This window comes from Nicotiana tomentosiformis, chromosome 10 (genome assembly GCF_000390325.3).
Source record: "Nicotiana tomentosiformis chromosome 10, ASM39032v3, whole genome shotgun sequence".
NCBI lineage: Eukaryota > Viridiplantae > Streptophyta > Magnoliopsida > Solanales > Solanaceae > Nicotiana > Nicotiana tomentosiformis.
The window spans coordinates 34,211,285-34,237,506 of NC_090821.1; the positions used below are offsets into that span (position 1 = coordinate 34,211,285).

At 36.0% G+C, this 26,222-nt stretch overlaps 1 protein-coding gene across 5 annotated transcripts; it reads left to right on the top strand.

Annotated features, from left to right (window-relative positions):
* On the top strand, positions 1-24,503 carry LOC104111483 (acyl-CoA-binding domain-containing protein 4-like). 5 transcript variants are annotated; one of them, XM_009621187.4, is made up of 19 exons: positions 162-303; positions 3,425-3,556; positions 3,860-3,930; positions 5,739-5,802; positions 5,895-5,966; positions 6,075-6,269; positions 6,345-6,422; positions 6,786-6,887; positions 7,092-7,161; positions 9,721-9,782; positions 14,888-15,027; positions 15,382-15,508; positions 15,603-15,717; positions 18,985-19,073; positions 19,960-20,043; positions 20,195-20,389; positions 22,349-22,504; positions 23,160-23,219; positions 23,975-24,503. In XM_009621187.4, exons 4-19 carry the CDS (start codon positions 5,758-5,760, stop codon positions 24,155-24,157), a joined length of 1,773 nt encoding a protein of 590 aa, XP_009619482.1. In that variant the 5' UTR covers positions 162-303; positions 3,425-3,556; positions 3,860-3,930; positions 5,739-5,757; the 3' UTR covers positions 24,158-24,503. The 5 variants fall into 5 exon arrangements, with proteins under 5 accessions (XP_018631582.1, XP_009619479.1, XP_009619480.1 ...); XM_009621184.4 differs by lacking the exon at positions 3,425-3,556 and having other exon boundaries at positions 2-303; XM_009621185.4 differs by lacking the exons at positions 3,425-3,556; positions 23,975-24,503 and adding an exon at positions 23,727-23,914 and having other exon boundaries at positions 2-303.
* Positions 24,504-26,222: the final 1,719 nt, after the last annotated feature.

Below are 26,222 nucleotides of genomic sequence, written 5' to 3' on the forward strand. Positions count from 1 at the left end.
ATATATATATAGAGAGAGAGTGTTCATTCTCCCCAACTTCAATTCAAATCACCCCAATGTACATATAGCAAACAGATATTAGTACTCATTCTTGACAACTTATTTCGATCCGAGGAGCGAAAAGGAATCGGCAATCAGATTCAGAGGTGAATGGCGATGGCGAGGGGAAGCGCTGGCCTCGCTTACCCGGAACGATTTCATGCTGCTGCTGCGTATGCAGGTTTTGATGGATCTCCCTCCGACTCTTCTAGCTCTAAGTTCTCCAACGACATCGCTTTGCTCCTCTTTGGCCTTTACCAGCAGGTCCCTTTTTCCTTCTTTCCTTCTTGCCGCTTTTTTTAATTTATTAAATTGTTAATTTTGTTGGTTAAATGGCTTGATCTGATTCTTCCTTATGTTGAGTTACGGCAGAGGATGGATAGTTAATAGGAGTACTTAATCTAGAAGGCGCCTTTGGCATATTATTCCAGTTGAAATTCTCGTAGATCTGGACTTTCATTTCCCTGTATTGTTATGATAGGAAATATTTTGTTTGATGAAATCATTTGCTATTTCTTATTATATGTAAATTCGCAGCTTTCAGAAGAGAACCACTGGTGAATGTATTCCGGTCCAACGAAATAGTTTACATAATTCTTAGAGTACTGTTTATGCACTCCCGTACATATGCACGTGATCAACAAGGAGTAAACCAAGCTGAAGTTTAAATCTAAACAGACCTATCTTGGCAATGTCTTCATATCTATGTAAGATTATAAATACAATTAAAATACAAACCAATTTTCTGTTATAACTAACCGAATATGCTAATACGTCCCCCTCCAGTTGGAGCAAATGCATTATATATGCCCAGCACTACTTTTTGACTTAACGCCTTTTGTGACTATGTCAGCCTTTTGTTCTCTAGTACGGGCATAAACATAGCTTGTGTGACTTACTCCTATATGAATCAACCTAACAAAAAGGAATATCAACTGTTATGCTTGAGGCAAATATGGGCTTGATTCTTCAAAATGGAAGGCAAATAAGGTTCTGGGAAGATGCATGGATGGGCGACACTCCTCTTAAAGATCAATTCTCTGATATCTACAGTATTCTTTGCCTCACAATAGGGTAATTGCTGAATTTTATTCAACGCAAGGTTGGAATCTCTTTCCTTGAAGGAACTTAAATGTTTGAGAAGTGGAAAGTTAATGTCTTTTGCTTCAGCTACACCATAGTGTTGGACCACAATAAAATAGATTCTGTCAATGTGAGGGACATTCCAAAGATCTCTTTACAGTCAAAAGTTGATTTGCTGGAATTAAGCAACAACGGGGATTATTGGCCTTGGAAATTTTTTTGGTTTAGCAAGGCTCCTTTGAAAGTCTCTTGCTTCTCTTGGATCGTGGCTAGAGAAGCTTGTCGGACTTATTGGCCACCTCTTCTTGCATTGTAGAGTTACTACTCAGATGTGGAACATGTTTTTGGCAATACTTGGCATGTCTTGGACCATGCCAAAATTCATTTTTGAGCTACTGCAATGCTGGAAAAAAAGGGATTGCGCAAGAAATCACAAAAGACCTGGAATACCATTCCTCAAGCCAGTTGGTGGACTATTTGGCTTGAAAGAAATAGCAGAATTTTTGAAGGCAACAGGAGAAACATAGATAGCCTTGAACAATGGTGTATTTGCTTGCTAGCATTTTGGTGCAACCTGCTTATTGTACATGATGAAGTTGGATTTCCAGATACAAGAGGAACTGCACTTTTCTGTAATTATGTCTTCTGGCACTGGCTTAGAGCAAGTATGATATAACTGCTCCTTTACGGACTTACTTTAGAAGTAAATCAAGAAAAACATGTGGAAGTAATTTGTCAATTGACAAATATAGCTTATGTCAGTTTCTTGGTTTCAAACAAGATAAAGTTTAAGGACAACAGTTATTTCAGTAGTTATTGCAGCAGTTATTACAAGAGTAATTGTTTATCTATGTCTTAGGAGTTTGTCTTTATCTATTAGTTTAAATATCTGTTTCTCTCTATAAGAATTCTAGTAGGATAAATTATCATTATCTTTGTATCTGGAGGTTTGTCCACTCCATACTGACATAATTATTGGTTAATGCAGTGTTCAAGATTCTTGCACGTTACTTAACCAGTAAAATTTCTTTCCTTTATCTCTTCTTCATCATAGATCCTATCAAAGTATTTATAAAATCTTTGATTACTTATCCAAAAAAAAAAATCATCTTCGAAACACTAGTGTATAGCTTCTTTAGGTAAAGCCCATTCTCAAACCCACAACTTCAGTTATGAACGTTTCTCTTCAGCACACAAGGCATTCTTGTGTACCATTTTCAGTTGTGCCTAGGAATTACTTTGAAGCTATGAAAGATGAAAGGTAGATGCAAGCTATACAAACAAAAAATTTAGAGACAAATCGCACATGGAGCTATTGCCATTACCAAAAGTTAAGAAGGCAATAGGTTGTCCATGGGTCTATAAGATCAAATTTCGTGCAAACGGATCCATAGAGTAGTTTAAGACAAGTTGTTTAGGACGTAATTAAGTGAATAAAAATGTGCTTCTTCTAACAATTTAAGCTTTTAGAGGAGATGGTTACTCAATTCAACATGGTATCAAAGCTAGACTCGTGTATTCTTGGTCTACTCAATATTGGACCCCCATGATATGTTGTCCACACTCCAGATGTCCCGGCCTGATATGCTGGGGGAGGGTAGAGGGGATGTTAAGTGCCCCACATTAATATAGAGAATGAGTTGTTGTCTCCTTGTACGGTGTTGGGCAGTACTCACCTCATGAACTAACTTTTGAGGTTGAATTAGGCCCAAGGTAGTATCTTGATGAGCTATATGCTTAACACATGCAAGTTGAATTGATAAGAAACAACTTGAAATTCCATCATTTGTCGAACCAAATGCACTATGATTTGTTTTCCTTTTTTTTGGAGAGGGGGTGTGGGGGAGGTGGTGTTAGAGGGTTGATGGCATATGTTGTAATTTGTTTATCATTTTTAAGAAACAGAAGTTTTTAGTTCCTGTTTATAATTTAAGTTTCTTTCATTAGCCAAAAAAAGGTAAGTTTTAGCGTGGTTCAATCTCTTCAGTTGTGCTATTGAGTGTAAGGCTTAAGACTACTAAGTCTTAGAAAATGGAGGATAGAGAATAGACTATGATTTTTCTTATAGTCAAATCTTTTTACAGAGTTTCATGGTGAGGGAGGAGACAAATTTTCCACATTTATCGATTTAATTGCTAAGGGTGCCCAAGAAAGTATATTTTTTTGCATGGTTGGCAGCGAGGTGAGCGATTCTGACGGATGACAATCCGAGCAAGAGAAATATTACTTATTTTAGTTGGTGCTATATGTGCAAATGTTCGGGTGAAGAAGTTGATCATCTTTTGGTCATTGTAATTTGTAGGGTGGCGTCAGGTCGGTGGAGGGTGATCTTGAATTGGTGGTTTGCTATAAGTGGCTGATGCAAGCACTGTCAAAAGATGTGTTGCATAGCTGGACGGGTTGACGAAGGAGAAGAAGACAAAGGGCTTGAGAGGTTACTTTACTAGCTCTTATGTGGGTCATATGGAATGAGAGAAATAGGAGAGTGTTTGAGGAGATTGAATATGATTTTGTACATTTAAGGAGTAGCCTTTTGTCTTTGATTGTTTTTTGTAATTTCTCTACTTTTTGGTATACCTCTCGTATACGGGAGTTTTTCTCTCCCAACGTTAATAAAATTATTTACCTTATCAAAAGAAAAATGATTTTTTTCTCTTGTTTATGCAGTCTATAATTGTTTGCTGAATTCCAAAGGATCTGGCAGGATTGATATTCTTGTTGTGTCTAATTGGTGCAGGCAATTGTAGGACCTTGTAAGATTCCTAAGCCTAGAAGTTGGAGTCCAGTAGAACAAAGCAAATGGACCAGGTTTCTTTTAATGAGCTCTGTCATTTGGATATTATCTAATCTTGATTTGCATCATCTACTTTATTTGAGGAGGTTATTCTTTTACCTTTTTCATTACATGATAAACATATTTGTGCTAAATTTCTTATGTCTGTATATAATTAGTTTAAACGTACATTTCATTGCCTAACTGAAGTTGATGTTGCTTAAAAACAAGATATCACCTAAAATAACATTGAATTTTATTTATTTCTACTCTGGTTAGTTGAAAATAAAATTGTCTATTAGTAACTGATAATGTCTATCTAGTAGTTTGCAGTAGTCTTTATCTTTAAGTTAGAATAGTCTCTTAATTGTTCTAAGAATACTAACTGCGTAGAGATACTTATTAAAAATTTAAAAGGAAACCGTTTAGAGCTACTTATTTATGAATAGGAGTGTTGTGTATTATGTTGAGAAACTAGATACTAGTTTTTTTCCTCTTATAAGTTTCTCAAAAGAACACACAAGAGTCCTATTCATAAATACGTAGTTTTAGACGTTTTTCCATAAGTAGTTAATTAATTCATTTGGTATTACAGGCCCCTTCGTCCTCCTCCATTCTTCTTCTTTCCCCCTCTCGGCCTCTCCTCTCTTCCATTCTCTATTTCTCCTCTTTCTTTCTCTCCCTCTCTTCCTTGCTTTTCTTTATCTCATTGGCTCTTTCTCTTTGTTCTCTCTCAAATCTTCTTTCTTTCTTACTTTGTTTCTTCCCATTCTCATTTCCCCCCTTTCTTTTCCCTTCTCTCATTTGTGCTGCGACATCAGAAGCTCTCCAGCAGCAGAGCTTTAAGTAGAGTCACTGCTACAGGCTAACAATTTCATTAGTTTATAATCGAAGGAGTGTTATAACAGTTAACATCAGCCAGGGATGGGAAGATCACTACAAGTCAGCTGTTTAAGGCAAGTAGTGGTGCCATAGGCGAGAAGAACCTTGGTCATTGTAATAGGAAAATGTTTGCAGTCTCATTCGCATTGAACAATTGTGGAGTCATAACTAATGGCATATTGTGTCAATTGGCTTCTCAAACAGAAAAGAACTGATGATAAGTAATATAATTGAAATTAATTTATTGAGCTGTTTGGTGTTGAACAGGTTGCCTACAGTGTTATCAAAGGCGTGCTTAAGCCCTAAAGTGAGGCTCAAAACATATTGAGTGCTTCGTCTCGCTTGACGGGCACTTCAGTGTTGTCATCAAGGCTCTAAGGCATACTTTTCCTTGTCAATAAGTGTAATCCTGAAGAGGCGACACTACACAATTGATATTTCACTTTATCGTAAATTCTCTTCAATTTCTTTGTCAATGTATTCGGCATTCATGCTTATATATATATTAGTCTTGGACTACACATACATATTTGTTGTTTTTCTCTATTTGCACCTTTCTTCATTAAAGCCCACGCTTTATTTGCACTTTGCGCTTAAATTCCCAACAAACCTTAGAGATTTTTTGCGCTTCTCGCCTTTGATAACACTGGTTGCCTATATGTCAAATTTAGAGACGAGATAACAAGCAGGGGAAAGATTGATTAATGGGATTATGAAATTGGAATATTAAATAATCAAGATTCATCATGATAGTCAGTCCTATCCCAAAAGGGAATTCATTATTAAACAGGTATCCCAGAGCCACCAATAAAAAGATAAGAAGAAGAAAAAGAAGAGAAGAAAAGAAAACAGGACATCCCAGTGCCACAGCCAAAAACAATTCCTACTCACAGCTGTAAATATTCCATATGCATTATTGCGGGCTGAATTTGTATTCTAAAAGGTGGTCCTATTTTTGTAGCTGGAATGGACTTGGTAACATGGCTTCCACTGAGGCAATGCGTCTCTTCGTCAAAATATTAGAGGTCTGTGCAGAGCTAACCCTACTTATCTTGATAATTTTGGCGGTATGAATGAAAAAGTTAAACAGCTTTTATTTATTATGGAACATGAATAGGAAGAAGATCCAGGTTGGTATTCCAGGGCCTCAAATTTTGTATCAGAGCCTGTAATTGACGGAGATATGAATGTGAGTTTCCCTTTCCTTTGTATGCTTCTTAAATTCTTTTCTTTTTCTTTTTCCCTAATCTGAGCTTTTATCTTTTCCTTTAACTCCCCATTATCTCCTTTCGTTCAGCATAATCCAAAAGCTGAGCCAATTATTGAAAATGGAAATGCTTTTCCTGAGACAAAAACTATTCCTACTGAAAATGGGAACTTGTCAGATGCTCGGGATAAAGATGTTGTATCAGAAAGTTTTGGTGCAGTTAGTGTATATGATCAATGGGTTTCACCTACAGTATCTAGTCCACGACCGAAAGCTCGATATGAGGTATTTGTTTTGCATCTCTTTTTTTTGTTGTTGCTTTTACTCATAGTCTCAACCAATCTCCATCTTCTTTCACAGCATGGAGCTGCTGTTATTGATGATAAGATGTATATATTTGGGGGCAACTACAATGGGCGTTACCTTAGCGATCTCCAGGTATGGAAACTATCTAAGCAAGCTGTGATTGATATCTATAGAAGATCAGCAAATATATATATATATATATATATATATATATATATATATATATATATATATATATAAAATTGTTGCTGTCTTTTACAAATCATAAGATTTTTAACTCTGATGATTCTTTACCATGCTTGTCCTTGGAAGCTGGTTAACACTAATTACTACAGATTTTTTCATTCTTAGTCTCATTCTTTTCAACTTTTTCATGTTTTTGTCTCATTAGATTTTCTTTTTCCCAATCCTAAAGAGTAGGTATTCTTCCATTGTAGTTTTTCTCTTCCTTTGGTTGCTGGACATTCAACTTTTATGGATTGGGGGTCAATGCAGGCTTTGGACTTGAAGAGTTGGACATGGTCTAGAGTTGAAGTTAACACAGCTGGTGGTGAGGCTTCCCCTGCACCAGTAGCTCCTTTGGCTGGTCACTCCCTGGTTAGTATTGATATATGGTTTTTGTAGTTATTAAATTATTGTGGTATTTACACCAACTTCTGCCTGGTATTTACATGGGGATTCAACTCACATAAGCATTGAGGTTTCTCTTTGCTCATATTAGTTATCTACTGCTCTCTCTCTCTCTCTCTCTCTCTCTCTCTCTCTCTCTCTCTCTCTCTGTGTGTGTGTGTGTGTGTGTAGGTACCATGGGAAGGAACTAAGCTCATATCAATTGGTGGACATATGAGAAATCCTTCTGAAAATGTGCAAGGTTTGTTCTTGTCACTGAAATTTGATTCCAATTTTTTCTTTGTATAAGAGCAGCCTAGAGATGATACAAGTGTAGTTTCTCCAAGCCAGTACACCTGAAAATGGAAGTTTCTTTTCCCAGAAGAAAAGAAGAGATGAAATTACTCTTCTTGGCTTCATGATAATCATTAGGAGATTTGGGGTTTACTTTTGAGCCATTTGAAGATGTCCTTTTGGCTCAATAGAATGCGTTGACTAGCTTTGGGCCTATGACTACAATATTATCCAGTCGTGCATATTGCAAGGGACGGGGTAACATACATGCACGTATGAAGATCCACAAGATGCTCTGGTCTCATTTATGTTCCATGAATATCTGCAAAGCACTATTCCATGACCTAGAGAACTTCTGACCTTGTTTTATTGGGCTTTAGGCACAAAGAGAAAATAAAGCACGAGCTTTAACGAATAAAGACACAAACAACGAACAAAAAAATTCTTTCTTTCTCTCTCTCTATATATATGTAGGGTTTTGCTAACCTACTACATGAAGGTAGTAGGTTAGCATTATACCAACGTTTTCACCAAAATGCCCCTTGCCACTAATAGAGACTTTTAAGTGCTTTTCAGTCTTTTACTTAAATCCATTTCCTCCACTGTTTTGCTCTAGAGGCTCTCCCCCAAATTCTGATGTCGAGAAAAGTTTCTTAAAACCCTGTTACGGAATCCATGAAGATACTGTTAAGAACCTGTATTTCCATCTTTTGAAAACCATCAAAAGTAAAAGTTTTTCAATACAATAATCAAAATAGCAGAGGAAACCAAAGGCATTTTCGATGCCATATTCTAATCTTTTTGAATCTACGTGGTGCGACATCAAGATTTTATATTCTTTTCTGTTTGAAACAGTTTATGGAATAATTTATTATATCAAAAACGAAAAATTGAATGTAACCAGAAGATGAACACTAAGTTTGTATTGGTCAAGGTGTCATTGAGAAAAGATCCTAAAAAGAACTTTGAATTTTAGAAATTGAGAAGTATGCCTGGAGATGGAAGGCTGAGATTGAAAATGGAGAGAAGATTCCAAGAGAGAATGCAGAGTGCTTCAAGCACAAATTTTCTGCAGAAAACGAGAGCCAATGGAAGATGGGAAATTTGGGAATTCAGGTAAAAGATTGAAAAGTCCTTTAAGGTCTCTAGTTTTAATTAGGTGGTAAGGGGCATTTTCGTGAAATAAAAATGGGTACAATGCTAACCTGCTACCTTCATGTAGTAGGTTAGCAAAACCCATATATATTGAAAGAATTCAAGAATGATAACTACAAATTTACACTGATAAAGTTAAATATACACTTAAGAAAATAATACTTGTATGAACAAAGGAATGGAAAAAACTACAAATTATCATAAAAAGGAAGAAGGAATCAGACACTACAATAAAGTGAGACATTATTGTTTAGTGTCATCCTCTTCCAGACATAGCTCATGGGTAATGAGGCATATGCCTTAGCACATTTGTATCTACACTTAAAGCTTTGCCTAAGTGAGACAAATTACCAACCTGTTTTGCACCTAACTTCAGGGCTTAAAGGCGCAGGCGAGCCTTCAACGTCATGGTGGATACTTTGTCTCACATAGCTTACTTAAGGTGACCCAAGCAAGCCTTGAACTAGAACTAGTGCTATGCCCATTTTTCATGTTCAAGTAGTTCAATTTCTGGTTGTGCATGGTTATTGTCGTACTTCATCTTATTCTGATCTTTTAGAGGGTCGTACGATTATTGTAGTAACTGATCACACGCGCACATATGAAATATGACAAGATATTCTGGTATCATGTACATTCCATGAAGACCGTTGAAGAACCATTCCATGTCTTAGATGTCATCTTACCTTGTTGAGCGGAACCTGTACATCAGCCAGTGTGCTTGCTCAAGTAGCTCAATGACCCATAATGCAGCGTTATATTCATATTTTATCTTATTCTGATCTTTTATGGGGCAATATCATTGTCATTAAATTGAGTCTTATATTTCGGTTTACACATACTGTGTCAGTTGACAACGATTCATCGTGGCTTGTGTGGATGACGTTCTTCCGGAGTGATATTAGGGACAACTTGAATTACTGTAATGAAGTAATTTATTGAGCTTTTCTTTTTTTAATATAGGTCTCTAGGCACTAGGCCCATGAGATAAAATTTCTTTTGAGGACCTGTTTAAACCTTTTCTCATCCACCTAAAGTACCTCCGAAGTTTTGTTGGATATCTGAGATACTCTCTCTCTCTCTGGAGGTGGCGGTAAATCAGTTATGTAGAAATAAGAAATGCATTTCGTAATAAATAGAGTTTAAATTTTCTGATGTGAATTATTCTAGCAGTCTTTTCTATTAACATCTTGAATACTTTGGTGTGCCAGATTTTTCTGATATATAGATGCTTAGAATGATTTTACTATGATGTTTTTGGTCAGCTAACTTAAAAAGTATCTTCATAACAAAATGGATTCGAGTCATTACATAGAACCTTATTTACTTGATTTTTTTTGCTGCTTAATGCTATGTGCCATTCGTTTGCCAGTGATGGTGTTTGATCTGCAAATGCGTACTTGGTCGACCTTGAAGACATATGGAAAGACACCGGTATATTTGTTTATCCCATAGTGCTGTTTTACCTTTTTAGTGGCTTCAAATATTCTTGGCGTCCCTGCTTCTGATTTGATGATTTCTGGGGTTGGATGTTTCCTGACTTAAATGTTGTTTTCTTCCTTTTTCTTTCATTTTTAAGGATCAAAAAGTTTTCAGCATTACTGAACACCCTGTAATATCAGTCTTTTGTTCTTTGTTTCCTTCTTTTTTTTCCTATTGGGCGAAACTTAAAATTAACATGTGAGTGGTTCCTTTCTATCTATCTGTTTCGTGTCTTATAGCCTGTTTGGCAAGCTTCTCCAAGGCCAAAAGGTGCTTTTTTTCCAAAGTTGAGGTGTTTGTCCAAGCTTCTAGGAAGAAAAAAAGTGCTTTTGAGTAGAAGCAGAAGTAGTTTTTGAGAAGCAGAAAAAAATAGCTTCTCCCCAAAAGCACTTTTTTGAAAAGCACTTTTGAGATAAATACACTTACACTTGAGCCCGTTTGGATTAGCTGATTTGAAGTAGCCGATAAACATTAGGTGCTGAAAAGCACTTTTAAGTGCTGAAACTGATTTAATAAATAAGCAGTTACGTGTTTGGATACAAGTGCTGAAATTGATAATAAGCTGCTGTAGTGTTTGATAAAAAAGTGCTGATAAGCTCTTTTTCTGTTAAAATGACTTAAATAACCTTAGAACTGTTTACACTTATAAGGGTGTAATTTCTTCAAAATTTTAGATTCGAGATCGATTCAAATACAAAATATTCTATTTGTCATTTTATTTTAAATATAACTGTGATTAGATAAGATAATTTTTATGATAAGCATATAATCATAAGTTTTATAAGAATAATTAATAAATTGACAAAAAAATTTCAGTAAACAAATAAACCTAAATAGGACAAAATATTTGAAGAGAAAAAACAAACACTTAATGCGTACTATTTGTGCCAAATTAAACTAAAACATTCAACTATCGTAAATATCTTGGGCAATTAGATCACGAATTGCCGTCCAAAAAATTATTATCTCCTTCATTTTCCACATTTTCTATATTTGCAACATTGATGCGTGCAGATCTTTCAACATCAGGATCAACAAGTGGCACATATCTCTCATTCTCAGCTTCTTGGAATGCATTGTCCACTTTACATTTCTTTCTAATGTAATTGTGAATTGCCATTGTAGCCAGTACAATATCTCTTTGAGTGTCAATATGATAGAAAGGCATATCTCTCAAAATAGACCACCTTGCTTTCCATACCCCAAATGTTCGCTCTACAATATTTCTACAAGAAGAATGCAAATAATTGAACATTTCTTTATGTCCATTTGGGGATCGCAATTGCCGTGTCGCACCTCGACGAAATTCTGCGAGGTGGTATCTCACATTATCTCTTTTGTTTGGTGCCATATATCCCTTCATATGTGAATATCCTGCGTTAACAAGATAATATTTGTCCCCAGATGGATATGAAAAGTTTAGTTCGGGTCTACGAAGAGCCTCACCAAATATACGATTATCATGAGCCGCTCCTTCCCACCCAGCCCATGCAAATGTAAAACACATATTAAAGTCGACAACAATAAGAATATTTTGAGTAGGGTAACCTTTGCGCCCGATATATGGTATCTCTTGACCTTGAGGTAATCTTGCTTTTACATGCGTGCCATCAAGTGCTCCGATACAATCCTAAAAATATATACATGGATAAATTAAATGTAATTTACAGCAAAAAGTTTTTGAGTTATAATGTAAAAACACAATAATATAATTATTAAAAAATGGTAACTTACTTTAAAGAAAGGGAGATATCGTTGGTTACATGGCTTGTGATCTCCTGCACCATTATTATAATTTGGATGTGGTTGAATTATATCTCTTGCAAGCTTACCAATGGCCTTTAAAACACTATGAAAATGCCTATGAATTGTTTCTCCTGAGTGCTGAAAAATCTCTTGTACCAACCGATTCCCGGCACCATGTGCACAAATCATCAAGAACATCCCTAACTCCTCATACACAGACATCCCACGTGTGGGTTTAAGACCATATTTATCAGTTAGATCTTTGCTTAAATCAAGAAACACTGACTTACTCAGTCGAAAATTTTCATAACAACGAGTCTCATTTCCATGTAATATCTCGTGGATAAATATATTCCTAGTGCGTTTAGATGTACGACTACGGCATGGTTCCTTGCAAATATATTTCTCATAATATATCAATATACTCTTACATGCGATTTGACATAGTGCCATCCATTCCTTACCTTCTTGACTTTCCTCTTCTTTCATTTTCGTCATTTAACAAGTCACTTGGATGACTAAATATCAACTTGTCAATATTCCAGCAGGCCATTAAACTGAAAATAAAATAGATACACATACTGTTATGAATTAAAAATAACAAATGCTAACTTTAAAGTAGAGAGTCATCAATTATAATAAAAAAATGTACTGTTATGAATTAAAAATGACAAATGCTAACTCTAAAGTAGATAGTCATCAATTAAAATAAAGACATATAATGTCTAAACAAAAAACAATCATACCACCATTATGTCTGAACATGACACAAAAAATAAAAAAATTATAAACTTCCATGCATATAGTTTAAAGAGCAGGTTAAATAATATCTAATGCTAGTGTAATATGGCTAAGTCATCACAATAACTTCTCATACTGTATTATATGGATTGTTCGGCACGAATGATCGTCTGTGGTTATACTCCAACCAAGATTTCCTAGCTTCATCAGTAGACAATTTGATAAATGCATGTCGCATCTCTTTCTGTGTCAACAAGTTCACAGCACAGTTAAAAATATCACTCCCTGCAAGAATACCAGGAATATTTTCTAAAATATCCATGCACTTCTCAATGGTTGGTTCTGATGCTGCACGAGATGTGCTTTTGTTAGATATAAACTCAATTAAGGAGTGTATCTCCTCTTTTAGCGATATATGAATTATTTTTTGTCTTGCGCTTTTTCATTTGACTACTACTGCCACTGCCATCTATTGACTTTCGCTTTCTAAGTGATGGATCAGGAAATGTAATTGAATCTATATTCCGCAAGTCGTAACTTTCATCACTTCTTTCATGATTATATTGTTCTACGTCATTATCATAAACATCATTTGTTCCATCATCATCTTGTTCTAACCTAACTTCAGACTCTTGTTCTTGATTCGCTGCACGTGCTCTCTCTCCAGTGGCAATAATATCAGTAAATAGAGCATCATAACGAAACCATATCAGAGAGAGGTCTTTGTTTCTAAATTTTTTGTATTTAGAATTCTCCTATAAAAAAATTTAAAATTGCTTTAAGTAAACAAAGGATATTAAGAATTAAAAGAGTTATGAAATAATTATAGAAAAACACAAGCAATGTACCTTTATTGTTTGCTCCCACCAATCATCATCTGCAATAATTGTTTTTCTTGTGGGATCCCATCCTAAACCTGTCTCACCTCTCATCAACTCTTTAAAATGAGTCCACTCGGATTTCATGTGATCCCAATGGTTTTTCATTTGTTTTCTAGTATATTGTAAACCCGCCTTCTTATTAAACTCATTTACCATATTCTTCCATCCATCTTTCGACAAGTAAGTATTTGGCCTATTTCCTTTTCTAACTTCTTGCTCACATAATTCAATGAATTTAATGTGTGCATATTCATCCCACTTAGCATTATTTCGTCCCAAAGTATTATCTACCATAATTGAATGTAAACAATCTGAAGAGAATACAACATTTAGTTTATCCGAATTGAAAATTAGATGACAAATACCAATAGAAAGATCACTACAACACAAATTCAAAAAGATGCAAATATGACAGCAAAAAGGAACGAAATACAGATATGCATGAGAGGTATGAGAATTAGCAAAAAGATAACCTTACTAGAAAGTAACAGTCTTTTTTTTTTTGGACTTTTCTTTTTCGGAACCTTATCTTGAATTTTTTGCATGACAAGGAGCTCTCTATATGACATGTCTGATGTAAATTCTGTTTATATGACAAGTTCCTCCTCATAGTCATATCTCAGAAGATTAAGATTATTGATAGAAAATTTGTTATATTTCTGGAGTGATTCCTCAGGAGACCGTTAAAGCCTCAATTAAGCTTAGCAATATCTATACGATCTAGCTAGCTAGATTTTGCTTTGACCACTGTTCTCATAAAACGATCTAATTCAGAAAGTGAATCAGAGAGTCCAATTTCTATATATTCCCACTAGTCATGTTCATTCACTTGTAATTTCAAAGATTTCTTCACTTCCTTTTCCATATGAGTTGCCAGCTAAGCGTGGCTACTTTTTGCAACTTTATATAACTAAATAAACTATAGAATGGCACAGTTTTCCAACTTTTGATTTATCTGTAATAGGACACTGACCTACTTGAATACATAATCACCAAGGAAACGTCATTGGAGCATCAAGTCTCTTTACTTTCAATTCCAATTAACCCGTATAAATAAAACTATGAACAAGAGATATATTAGAAGTATAGAACATAGTTTGAACTGAAAAGATGTTTAAATATGTAGGCTAGGGTTCCTATAATCTTGCAATAAGATTTGTAATTCAAAATATAGTAAAATAAGATTTGATGTAGGGATACATGAGTTTTGTTTTAAAAAGGAATATTTTAGGGATAAAATAGTAAAAATCTTGGTGAAACTTAAAGTGCTTATAAGCTAAAAAATCATAAGTTGGGGGTGACCAATTTATGGCTTTTGGCTTATTTTTGGCTTATAAGCACTTGGCTTATAAGCACTTTTAACTTTGCCAAACGCATAGATAAGCTGAAAAGTGCTTATAAGTTGGTTTGACCAGCTTATAAGCTTAGCCAAACACCCTCTTAGAAGCAATTTTCAAAAGCTTGGCCAAACACTAATTGCTGTTCAAAAGTACTTTTCAAATTGATTAGCCAAACATAAACTGCTTTTCACCAAAAGTTCTTTTCTGAAAAGCACTTTTAGGAAAAAAATACTTTTCAAAATAAGCTGATTTTAGAAGCTTGGCCAAATAGGCTATTAGTCTAGACGAACGAAACAAACTAATTATTCTTGTTTGATGAGTTGATTAGCTTCTGCGTTTGCTTTTACAGGTTTCCCGTGGAGGTCATTCAGTAACGCTTGTAGGAACAAGCTTAGTAATATTTGGTGGACAAGATGCAGGTCGATCTCTCTTGAATGATCTACACATTCTAAACTTAGAAACCATGGCCTGGGATGAAGTGGACACGCTGTAAGATGCTTCCAGGAAGTCTTTAAGCACGTTATTTTCCCTTCAGATTTTCTTGCTTGTCTTTTTGAAGGACATAGAAGTCAGTTACCATCTCTGTCTACTATAGTAGTTTTCAGTTTTGGCAAAAGAAATCCTCATCTAGTTAGCTTGCATGTCTTATTGCCTGTATACATTTTCAAAAATTTACTGATGCTAATAGTGTGAAAGTTTACAAAGATTTTGCCCATGTATCTTTTATCTTTCGTTAAAAAACCGTGATCATTTGCAATATACCTGTACTGGTGCTTATGCTTAAGCAGTCTTACTCTTATAAGTTGGTAGTATCCACTTTCCTTGACCTTATTATTTTCTTAGGGGAATTCCTCCTTCTCCAAGGTCAGATCATGCTGCCACGATACATGCAGAGCGCTACCTTCTAGTTTTTGGTGGGGGCTCGCACACTGCTTGCTTCAATGATCTGCATGTTCTTGATCTGCAAACTGTGAGATAATATTTTCGGTTCCAAAAGATAGAGAGCTGCTCAAATTAGAATATTATTTGTTATTGGTAACTCTTATTTAATTTAACTTTTACAGATGGAGTGGTCAAGGCCTACTCAACAGGGTGAAATACCAAGTCCACGTGCCGGCCATGCTGGTGTAACTGTTGGAGAGAATTGGTTTATTGTTGGGGGAGGCAACAACAAGAGCGGTATGCTTTGTTCTTTAAGAATAGCCACGGCGTTCATAATAGTTCCAACCGTTGTTTATGCTAGGATTTTTAGTGCCTTTTTCCTTCGTCGAGGGTTCTTGGCAGAATCTACAATTTTAAATATATAAAATTTGAATAAGATATGATGACGATCTTGTTGTCTGAGCTGGAAGAATTTCTAGTTCATAACAGATCATGTGAGTAAAATGGTACTCCTTCTGTCCCAATTTATGTAGCGGTGTTTGACTGGGACGGAGTTTAAGAAAAAAGAAGACTTTTAAAACTTGTGGTCTTAAAACAAGTTATAGACATTTGTGTGGCTATAAATCATTTCATTAAGGGTAAAATGATAAATTTAAAGTTAAATTACTTTTAAATAAGTATGACATTCTTTCTGGGACAGACTAAAATAAAAAGTATGGCACTTAAATTAGGACAGAGGAAGTAGCTTTCAATTATTCCCTCTATTCCATTTGATCTGATACTCTTTCCTATTGATTGGTTCCGAAAAGAATGCTACATTTTTGTACGTGGAAACTCTTTTAACTTTTAACTTCTATTTTTACCCTTAATGACATGCTCTTAAAGTCATTAGCAATGTCATGACATGTTTAAGACCACAAGTTGTTGTCAAAAGTATTTATTTCTTACTTAAACTTCGTGCAATACTGTCATATAAAATGAAGCAGAGGGATTAGTTAAAATTCTTTTGGCTAGATGGATTATTTTTAATCATCTTGTTACTTCCTAGAATCTTGGAGTCAATGTTTTTGGTGCATGAGAAGTGTCCCTATGTGCCCCTGAATTGTTGGGAAAGGCCTTTCGGTAGTTCGAATGGTTGGTTAACTTTTCATTGTAAAATAGTGTTTATTTATCTCTCAACTTGTTATCCACATCTTTCCCCAAAAATTGAAAGGTTGAAAGTGGTTATGTTAATGTACAACCTCTTTTGATAAGGTAGTTCTCAAGTTAGAAAATATCTTGTAGAAGATGTGTTAGAGATCTACAACATTTTACATATTGGTTGTGCAAGGGTCTTTCTAAAGGGTTTATGATGATACATTGCTGTGTTGTAAGCTCGTGTTCTTTCACATTTTGAATTGTGTGAATTGCCTCAATTGTTGATGGGTTTAATGAGACTTGACCCAGGAGCTCCGATAAGGTATTCAATGGTGTGAACCACTTCACCAAAAAAAGCAGGTTGTGCTTAGCATGATTCTTTTCTGTGATGAATCATCTGAATAGCCGGTCCAGATGAATGAGTGAAAGTACAGAAGAAATATCAGGTCAACTGTTTCTAATCTAGTACACAACTAGAGCATTGTAATACTATGAGGGGTCGTTTGGTAGGATGTATTAGGGAATATAATACATGTATTAGCTTTGGTATTATTAATCCCTTATTTGGTAGTGATTCTAACCTATGTATAACTAATACTTGTATTAGTTATACACCCTATATAGTACTATTCTTATACATAGCAATCCATTGCATTAGCAATACCATGGTTTTCAGTACATGAATAAGCATGTATAAAGACATAACTGCCTTTTCAAATTTCACATACAAAGCTAAGATGTGGAGGGTATTTTTGTATACAAACAATTTCTTTTAAAAAATTATGCAATGTATGTTAATACACCAAACCAAACAGTCGATAAGAAATAATCCCAGCATAACTAATAGCATAACTAATTCTAGCATTAATAATCATAATATTACTAATACACCTTATTCAGTACTATTCATATACGCCCTACCAAATTACCCCTGAGAGTTAACAAGTTCAGGGGACTTGTGGGTTTCTCTTGGTTTATGCATAAGCAGGTTGTGCTTGGCATGATTGGTTTTCTGTGAAGAATTATCTGAATAGCCGGTGCAAAAAAGTACAATAGAAATCTGAGGTCACTCTGTTTCTAATGTGGGGGGAGGGGGGGAGCGCACTGCAGATTCTAAATTTTCTAGAAAGTGAAAGCAGTAATCCGGACAACAACAACGACCCAGTGAAATCCCACTAGTGGGGTCTGGGGAGGGTAGTGTGTACGCATACCTTACCCCTACCCCGAGGGAGTACAGAGACTGTTTCCGAAAGACTCTCGGCTCAAGAAGACGAAAAGAGACAATATCAGTATCACCAATAGAAACCATAGGAAAAATAACTTCATGTAAATGAGAAAGTAGATGCAAAGCAAACGTGATAGAGAGTACATAGACGCGACACTATGGAAAACAAAAGAGTAGTAAGACGCAACATTGCCACTAGCTGACATCGGCAAAAACCCTACCATACTAGCCTCACAAAGGTACGAAGTAAGGTAGACTCAACTACCTCCTAACCTACAATCCTAATACTCGACCTCCACACCTTCCTATCAAGAGTCATTTCCTCGGAAATCTGAAGCCTCGCCATGTACTGCCTGATCACCTCTCCCCAATACTTCTTAGGTCGTCCTCTACCTCTTCTCGTGCCTTCCAAGGACAGCCGCTCACACCTCCTTACAGGAGCATCTGGGCTTCTCCTTTATACGTGTCCGAACCATCTGAGCCTCGCTTCCCGCATCTTGTCATCAATGGGAGCCACACCCACCTTCTCCCGAATATCTTCATTCCTGATCTTATCCATCCTAGTGTGTCCGCACATCCACCTCAACATCCTCATTTCTGTTACTTTCATCATTTGGATATGTGAGTTCTTAACAGGCCAACACTCAACTCCATACATCATGGCCGGTCTAACCACCGCTTTGTAAAACTTACCTTTGAGTATCGGTGGCACTCTCTTATCACACAAGACTCCAGATGCTAACCTCCACTTCATCCACCCTACCCCAATACGGTGTGTGACATCCTCGTCGATCTCCCCTCCCTCATGAATAACCGACCCAAGGTATTTGAAATTGCCACTACTTGGTATGACCTGTGATTCAAGCCTCACTTCCACGCCCACTTCCCTCGGCTCAATGCTGAACTTACATTCCATGCATTCCGTCTTCGTCCTGCTCAGCTTGAAACCCTTAGACTGAAGGGCCTGTCTCCACACCTCCAACCTCTCGTTAACACTGGTTCGCGACTCATCAATCAGAACTATGATCCGGAGTTGGACAAAAAATTATGATATTTGTGGATCACTTATATTTGCTTCAATATGATTTTAGTTGTGGACCATTGCCATCATTCTTGTGTTAATGCTTTTTTTATTTATTTTTTATTGTTTCAGTTCTCCCTTACAACTTTATGCTGTTCTTATTATCTTACAATTGTTGCAGGGGTCTCTGAAACTGTTGTGCTCAACATGTCTACTTTGGCTTGGTCAGTTGTAACAACTGTTCAAGGACATGTTGCTCTTGCCACTGAGGTATTCCTGTTCCTGGCGGTGTCTTCTTTTTTCAAGCAACCTACCTGTTTTCTTTTCCTTTTTTTTCCCTTTTAAGTATCTGGATTGGATACAAAGCTTTTGCTTGTTCTGTTTTCCAACTAGAAGATAATTTTTAGTTGGATGGCTCAAATTTGAGTTGTCTGAACTAATGCCACATGTTGCTTCTGTTGTTTCCATATTACCATTATTCTGGCCGTCCAATGTGGTCCTACGATTGAATTCTTGAGGTGTGCTCGACACTCTACAGAATCTGTGATATGTCATCAATGTGACATAATACAGCAGACGAAAATGAAGAAGAGCATCCATCAGTATCCTTGAGCTATTCAAGTTCTGATCACGCTCATCCCTGATTAAACTTCTACGGAAATAAGCTTGACAAAATCTAGATTGTCCGTGCTGTCGCAATATCTTTAGTTACCACTAAATTGCGATGCAGACAGATATGAATATGTTACCATCTCAGGTTACGCCTAAGTTAGAAATGATTTGAATTTTGATACTGCAATTGTTTTGGTTGTCAAAAGTTTTAACTTATTGTTCCTCATTTAACAAGTAAACAACAATGAAATGATGTTGAAGAATTTGGGAACTCTTCCTTCTCTACTATGCCAAGACTATTGTATTGTTCCTTATTGCCCGGGCCACTCTGGGACCTAAATGTGTTTGATGAACTTGCGTTTGCATGAAATTATTTTTCAAATAGATAATAGTACGTTGGGTTCTTAACTATTCTTAGAGATTGATATTTTGCGTTTTTCTTTCTCCGAATGTCAAATTATGCTTAAGAGATTGATATTTTGTCTTTTTCTCTAAATATCCAAGTGTTTTAGCTTGTAACTTAAGAAAATTTCTTGTCCTACAGGGCTTGTGCTTGGTCTTATGTTCATATAATGGTGAAGATATCGTAGTTTCATTTGGAGGATACAATGGGCGATACAATAATGAGGTAATTCCAGCACAGCTAAATCATATTTATTCTCTTTGCGAGTTTGGTCAGCCCTTCCACTGGGGCTAGTGAATTGTTGGTTGGTTTCTTGATCCTTGCTATGCTTCTCCTAATTAAATTTCTCTATGGTGTCTTTCATCATTGTTTTAAGGTCAGCGTACTAAAACCAAGCCACAAGTCAACCTTGCAATCAAAAGTGATTGAGACTCCTGCAGATAGTGTTTCAGCAGTGCACAATGCGACTAATGCCACTAATGCCACAAGAGATATGGAATCAGAGTATGGAATGGGCCAAGAAGGCAAAATAAGGGAAATTGTGATGGACAACATTGAGTCCGAGCCAACGGTATTCTGATGCTTTAAAATTCATTATCTTGTATTTATGACTGGTTATATGATGTGAATTTTGCTTGCTTTTCTTGTGCACTGAGATCTCAGTTTAATTGTGCTATCAACTTCCTTTAAGATAACTAGAATGTTAATCTATCTACACTGGAAAAAAATAGGTTCATCTATAAAGCTGCATTTGAAGTTCACATTTTGTTCTCTTCTCTGTAAGAATATGCCTCAACCAACTAGGTATGTCTTGTTTCTACAATTCCTTGTATATTTCGAGTAGTTGATAATAGACTAAGAAAGAGATAAAAAAGCTCGTGAGAATAAAAATGTAGTTCAAACAAGACAACAAAGGCTCTTTGAATTCATTGAAATTGATGATTGCTTGTTACGAAACACCACCTATGTATAGGTTCAGCATATCTTGTATAAAAACTAAAACTGGTGAAAGCAATAAATGATTGTGTGCTACATATGTATTATTATGGCTCCTCCTTAACTATTGTGAGGTGCATTTATTGGGTGGATTGAATCCACAGCATTAATTGCACATGGGTGAGTTTGATTTCTTAATTCCTTGTTCATATATCTTTATATCTAACAAGAGTATTCATGGATGTTCATACTGGCAGAGTCATTTAAGTGCAGATGTCATCCAATGAAAAGAATTTAGTCTTTTTTATATAATCAACTCTAATTTATTGTCCTTGAAAGATTACACATAGTCAATTTTAACCACTTTAAACTGATTAGAATGCTACGAGTATAACTTTAGCGCACACATTTCACATGGCACATACATGGCATAGAAACAAAGATGAGTTCCTGAGACTGCCACACGAAACAAGCATCAAAGTTAGTGAATGTAATTATACCTGTGTAGGTATATGTGTTAATATCGCCTAAGCAAATTAAAACCAAATAACAAACATGCTTGAAGGTTTTGCATGCCATATACTATATTCAATTAGCAATTACATTTGCGGGCCATATTAGTGCTTTTGTAAAGTATGTCTGGTCCTCCTATTGTAGTTTTTCCTATTTTCTCACTTTTTGTTGATGTTAAAAATTTCAAATATCTTCTCTTGCATCCCAAAAAGGAAAACAAATGTTAGGATCCAGTAGTTTGAAATATGTCTCTTTCCAGACGTGTGTAACTCACTATCCAAGCCTTGGTGGACATAGTTAACTGGTACCTGTTGGAGGTGGGAGATAGCAGGTGTCCTGTGTAATTAGTCGAGGTGCGCGGTAGCGGCCCATACACCACGGGTATCAAAAAAAAAATAATCCTTATGTGTATAAACTCCCACCCCCCCCCCCCCCCCAGTTATAGATTTGAAGTGAAACAGAGGATTTATGATTTAAGAATATGCCATTTTCTTGTTGGCCTTCCTTCAATCTTCCAACTTGTCCTAGCTTTCCAGAAATGATTAACGGTACTTCCCTCTTCTTTTCTCTCTAGCGCTTCAATCACACTAGGTCTTATACCATCAGAAGCAGTTCTAAAATTCAAATTTGGCTAAATGTCTGCTTATAGACCTAAATGTATAAAATTTTAGTTGAGTGGAGCAATTGGTTTCTGATATCTCAAATAGCAGGTCACTGTCACTAAATGTATATACTACTTGAGTAACATAAAATGTAGATGTGTGGTGTTAACTGGGATATTTGTAAGAATGCAAGATTTGCTGTTCATTAAATGTAAAAGCCAGGTAAGCCAAAATGCCAGTGCAAAACTTTTATCGCTGTTGTCTCCGCAAGCTTAGCCTGCTTTCGTATTGCTTTATGCTGTTGAAGGGTTCAATAATTTGCCGTTACTTGAACATGATTAAACTGACAAACCACTACATTGTCATATTTCTATGCAGTATCATGAGTCATGACGTGTTCTCTTTCACCGTACTTCTGTTATCCTTCTGTTTGTCTTTTTCCTTGTTGTTCCCTTGGGCCTCATGGTTTCATCATGCAGGTGAATAAAGTTGAAGAAACTAGTGAATGTCTTTTAGCAGCTCTCAAAGCTGTGAAGGAAGAAGTAGAGTCATCTCTCAGCAAAGAGAAGTTGCAGACTCTCCAGCTGAAGCAAGACTTGATATATGCCGAGACTCACAACAGTGACCTTTACAAGGTAACTCTCAAATTGATAGGTATACCAAAAGTGAAAGCAAAGTGCATGCTATTTTTTATTTTCCCCCCATTTTTGCTTCTTTTTAAAATTGAGTTGAACTGTAGCCTATGTTCTGTGTTTCATTGTTTTGTTTAAACTACTGGTCTGTTTTATCTTCCATCTCCGGTAAATAGCTAAAATGCTTTTGGTATCTTTCGGATTTGATAATGCTTTGTCGTTAAGTGGCCACTTTGTCATTTGTTGCTCCCTTTGGATACTGTTAATGTTATTATTCTCTTCAAACAGATTTTATTGTTTGGATACTTTGATGTTCAAATGCTCTCTGCAGGGCATACTATCATATTCCATATGGGGTCTTTCCTATTCTTTACTGCATTCATTTATCTACATAAACTAATTTTCAATTTTATTCTGAAACAAGATCTGAGCTAATTTTCCAGCATTTTTGGTCTTGGTGCTCATGCTCACCTAAGTGCAAGTTTAGATAACGTGAAAATATGTAGTAAGAGAAAAAGAAATATCTTTTGGAATTTTGCACATATGTATTTGAGATCTTTAAGTAATTTCCAAAAGATAAGGCTGTCACCAGGCAAGATCCAGGTCTCTGACAGCTGTGCTTCACATCTAACTTTGTATTTCTCTATTGCATATGCAGGAACTCCAATCTGTACGAGGTCAACTTGCTGCTGAACAGTCGAGGTGTTTCAAACTTGAGGTATGAGACTATTTTTTGTTTCTTTTTTCCCTTTTCTTTCCTTTGAAAACCATTTTCTGGTTGGAGGAGTTGGTGGAAAGGGGAAATGCTTTGAACCTGCAACCAATTAGGATTTAGGATGGTTCCTGCCACTTGTGGTTATCATTTTGACTTTAATGATTCACATGCTTTTATTGGTAACATCTTGTTGGTTTAATTTCAGTTCTAGACTTCACCCCGTCCCTCATTTCTATTTAAACCCAGCTTCTTTTTTTGATTAAACATGTATGTGTTTTCACAACATAAAAAAAAGGATTAATCATGTATGTGTTAGTTATTTTTTTGGACTGGTTCCCAGCCCATCAAATAGCAGCAGATTTTATCAGAATGACCAAGTATTTTGGTTTATGTTGTCATTATGTCCGTCAGCTTATTTGCACATTTAGTTTCTGTTTGTGGTTCATTATTTGCATGACATGTTGGCAACAATGAGTGACGATGAGAGACTCTCTACAATATATTGGACAGATCAGGAGCTGAGACACGGCAGAAGTTGCGGGTTCCAATATACCCTTCTTACTTATCTCTGCCCACATGCACTTGCAAACATACACATACAAAGATCTTTTAAAAGTTGAACTCAGAGACTACTCGCTATTATCGAACTATAGCTACAATGCACTGAGAAGAGCAAAGTTTTCAAGACAAAGGCCTGATTTATCTTAATTTGCTGAAGTGGAAGAAGGTAGTACGTTAATTATAACCTCATTTGACAGGTTGATGTTGCGGAGCTAAGACAAAAGCTACAAAGAATGGAAACATTACAAAAAGAAGTTGAGCTCCTGAGACGACAGAAGGCTGCTTCTGAGCAAGCCTTGAGCGCAAAACAAAGGCAGAGGTCTGGTGGAGTGTGGGGATGGCTTGCTCCTCCTCCTCCTAGTCAACGAGATGATGCATGATAGAAAACTTCGATGCACAACTCACACTGATGTTTATCGGTTATTCTTTTAATCAAATTGTTATTATAAGCTGTTCTTTCACAGATAGAATAAGATACAGAGTCAGAATACTTTTAGGTGGAGAGGGATATAGTTGTGTGTGATGGCTGGTGGGATTTTTGTTGTATAATTACCAAGAACAGTTAGTGCCGGTTAATTTTCTACTGAGAGTTTCGACAGAACCTCCACTTCCAGAAGATAGAAGTTTTGGATGCGAAAGTATAGGAAGTTTTTTTACTGCTGGTTCGAATACCGTTTGACTGTAATGCCTAACCTCTTTAATGTAATTGACATTGTGTTGTGACCATATTTATACATTATACAAGCCGAGTCAAGGCAGAATAGGATACACGTAAACTTTCTCTTTGGATATTTTCTTATTTTAATGTTATTATATTATGAGCGCTCAAGCGTTAATAATTAAATATTACAATTTACGAAGTAAGAGAATTATGTTAAGAAACTTAGCTCAAAGTAATACTATAAAATAAGAAAATAGATAAAGGATGTACAAAGGAAAGAGATAACGTTCTTATTTCATTAAGTGTTTTCAAGTGTATAGTACATGATTCCCAATACCTCTATTTATAGGGTTACGTAGAGGCTTACAATAAGGCTACTTTAAACATGGTATTAAACATTTCAGATCATGGAAGATCATAGGAAGGTTATGGAGGTGTGAGAGTTACAACTACAATGGTGAGAAGTAATAGGGGTTATCTACATAATGGAGAAGAGTAGTGGGAGTTATATTTGATTAGTTGACATCCATATAAATATGTATTTCATAACACTCCCCATTGAATGTCCACAAATAATGTTCCTCGTTAAAACATTACTAAAAACAAATTCAGTGGGAAAAAAAATCTCAGTGAAGGAAAAATAGTATACATATCTTGTAATACACATTTTTTGCTGCCTCATTAAAAACATTGCCAGCAAAACCCAGTGGCATAAAACCTTAGCTAAGGAAAAAAGAGTATAATGTGTATTTGCGCCCCCCCCCCCCCCCCCGCGATGAAAACGTCACTTTATTTCTCGGAGACGATGAATTCCAAGCTTGTATAACAACTTCTCTAATGTTGAGATCGACAATCCTAAGTGAATTATTCCGCCAAATTATCACTTGATTGAATTTATTAAACATCTATTTCATCATTCTGTTGAAGATCATCTCTGTAAAGAAACTTTGATGAAATGTACTTTATTCTGTCTCCTTCAATATATCTTTCTTTCAGTTGAGCTGTGCAAGCAACATCGTCTTCAATATTATTGAAATCTTCTCTTTAAAAAAATCACATATTTGTTGTTTGTTGAGTCGCTTGCTTTATAAGTTGCTAATACCTTGGCATGACTTGAATCAATAATTGATAGCCTTTATAGAGTATCATAATAGAGCAGTACCCTCGCGTGCAAATAAATTGTTTGAAGAACGAACTTCAAGAAATGCCACCATTTGCATAAAAGGCATTTGCATAACCAACAAAATCTTGACAATATTTGTTAGAATAAACAAATCTATATCAAGGGTTCCTTTTGCAATATAATACTAATCGTATTCCAATATCTCCACATTGTAGTAAAATTATATCTCGCTAGCATATTGTAATACTCATAATTCTAGCAAAATACATTAGTGCACCAATTGCACTAACACACAAAAATAAATCATATACGCCATGATTGCTCTAATCCATATAAGGATGTCACGTCCCAAACCTGGGGAGGCGTGATCGGCACCCGATGCCATACTCGGCCCGAGCGTACCACTTTGTAACTGTGAACTCTGGAGGGGTAATGTCACGACCCAAAAACCTAACCCGTCGTGATGGCGCCTATCGTGGTACTAGGCAAGCCGACCTTTCCAAAACACTTTCAGAAATTAACAGAAATGATTTAAGACATTTAAAATAACTGGAGTTTCTCATAAATACGGGGTAAAATCCAAATAAAATATAAGTGCGGAAAAATAGCCCGACATCGGGGTGTCACTAAAGTCATGAGCAACTAGACTCTCAATCTGAAA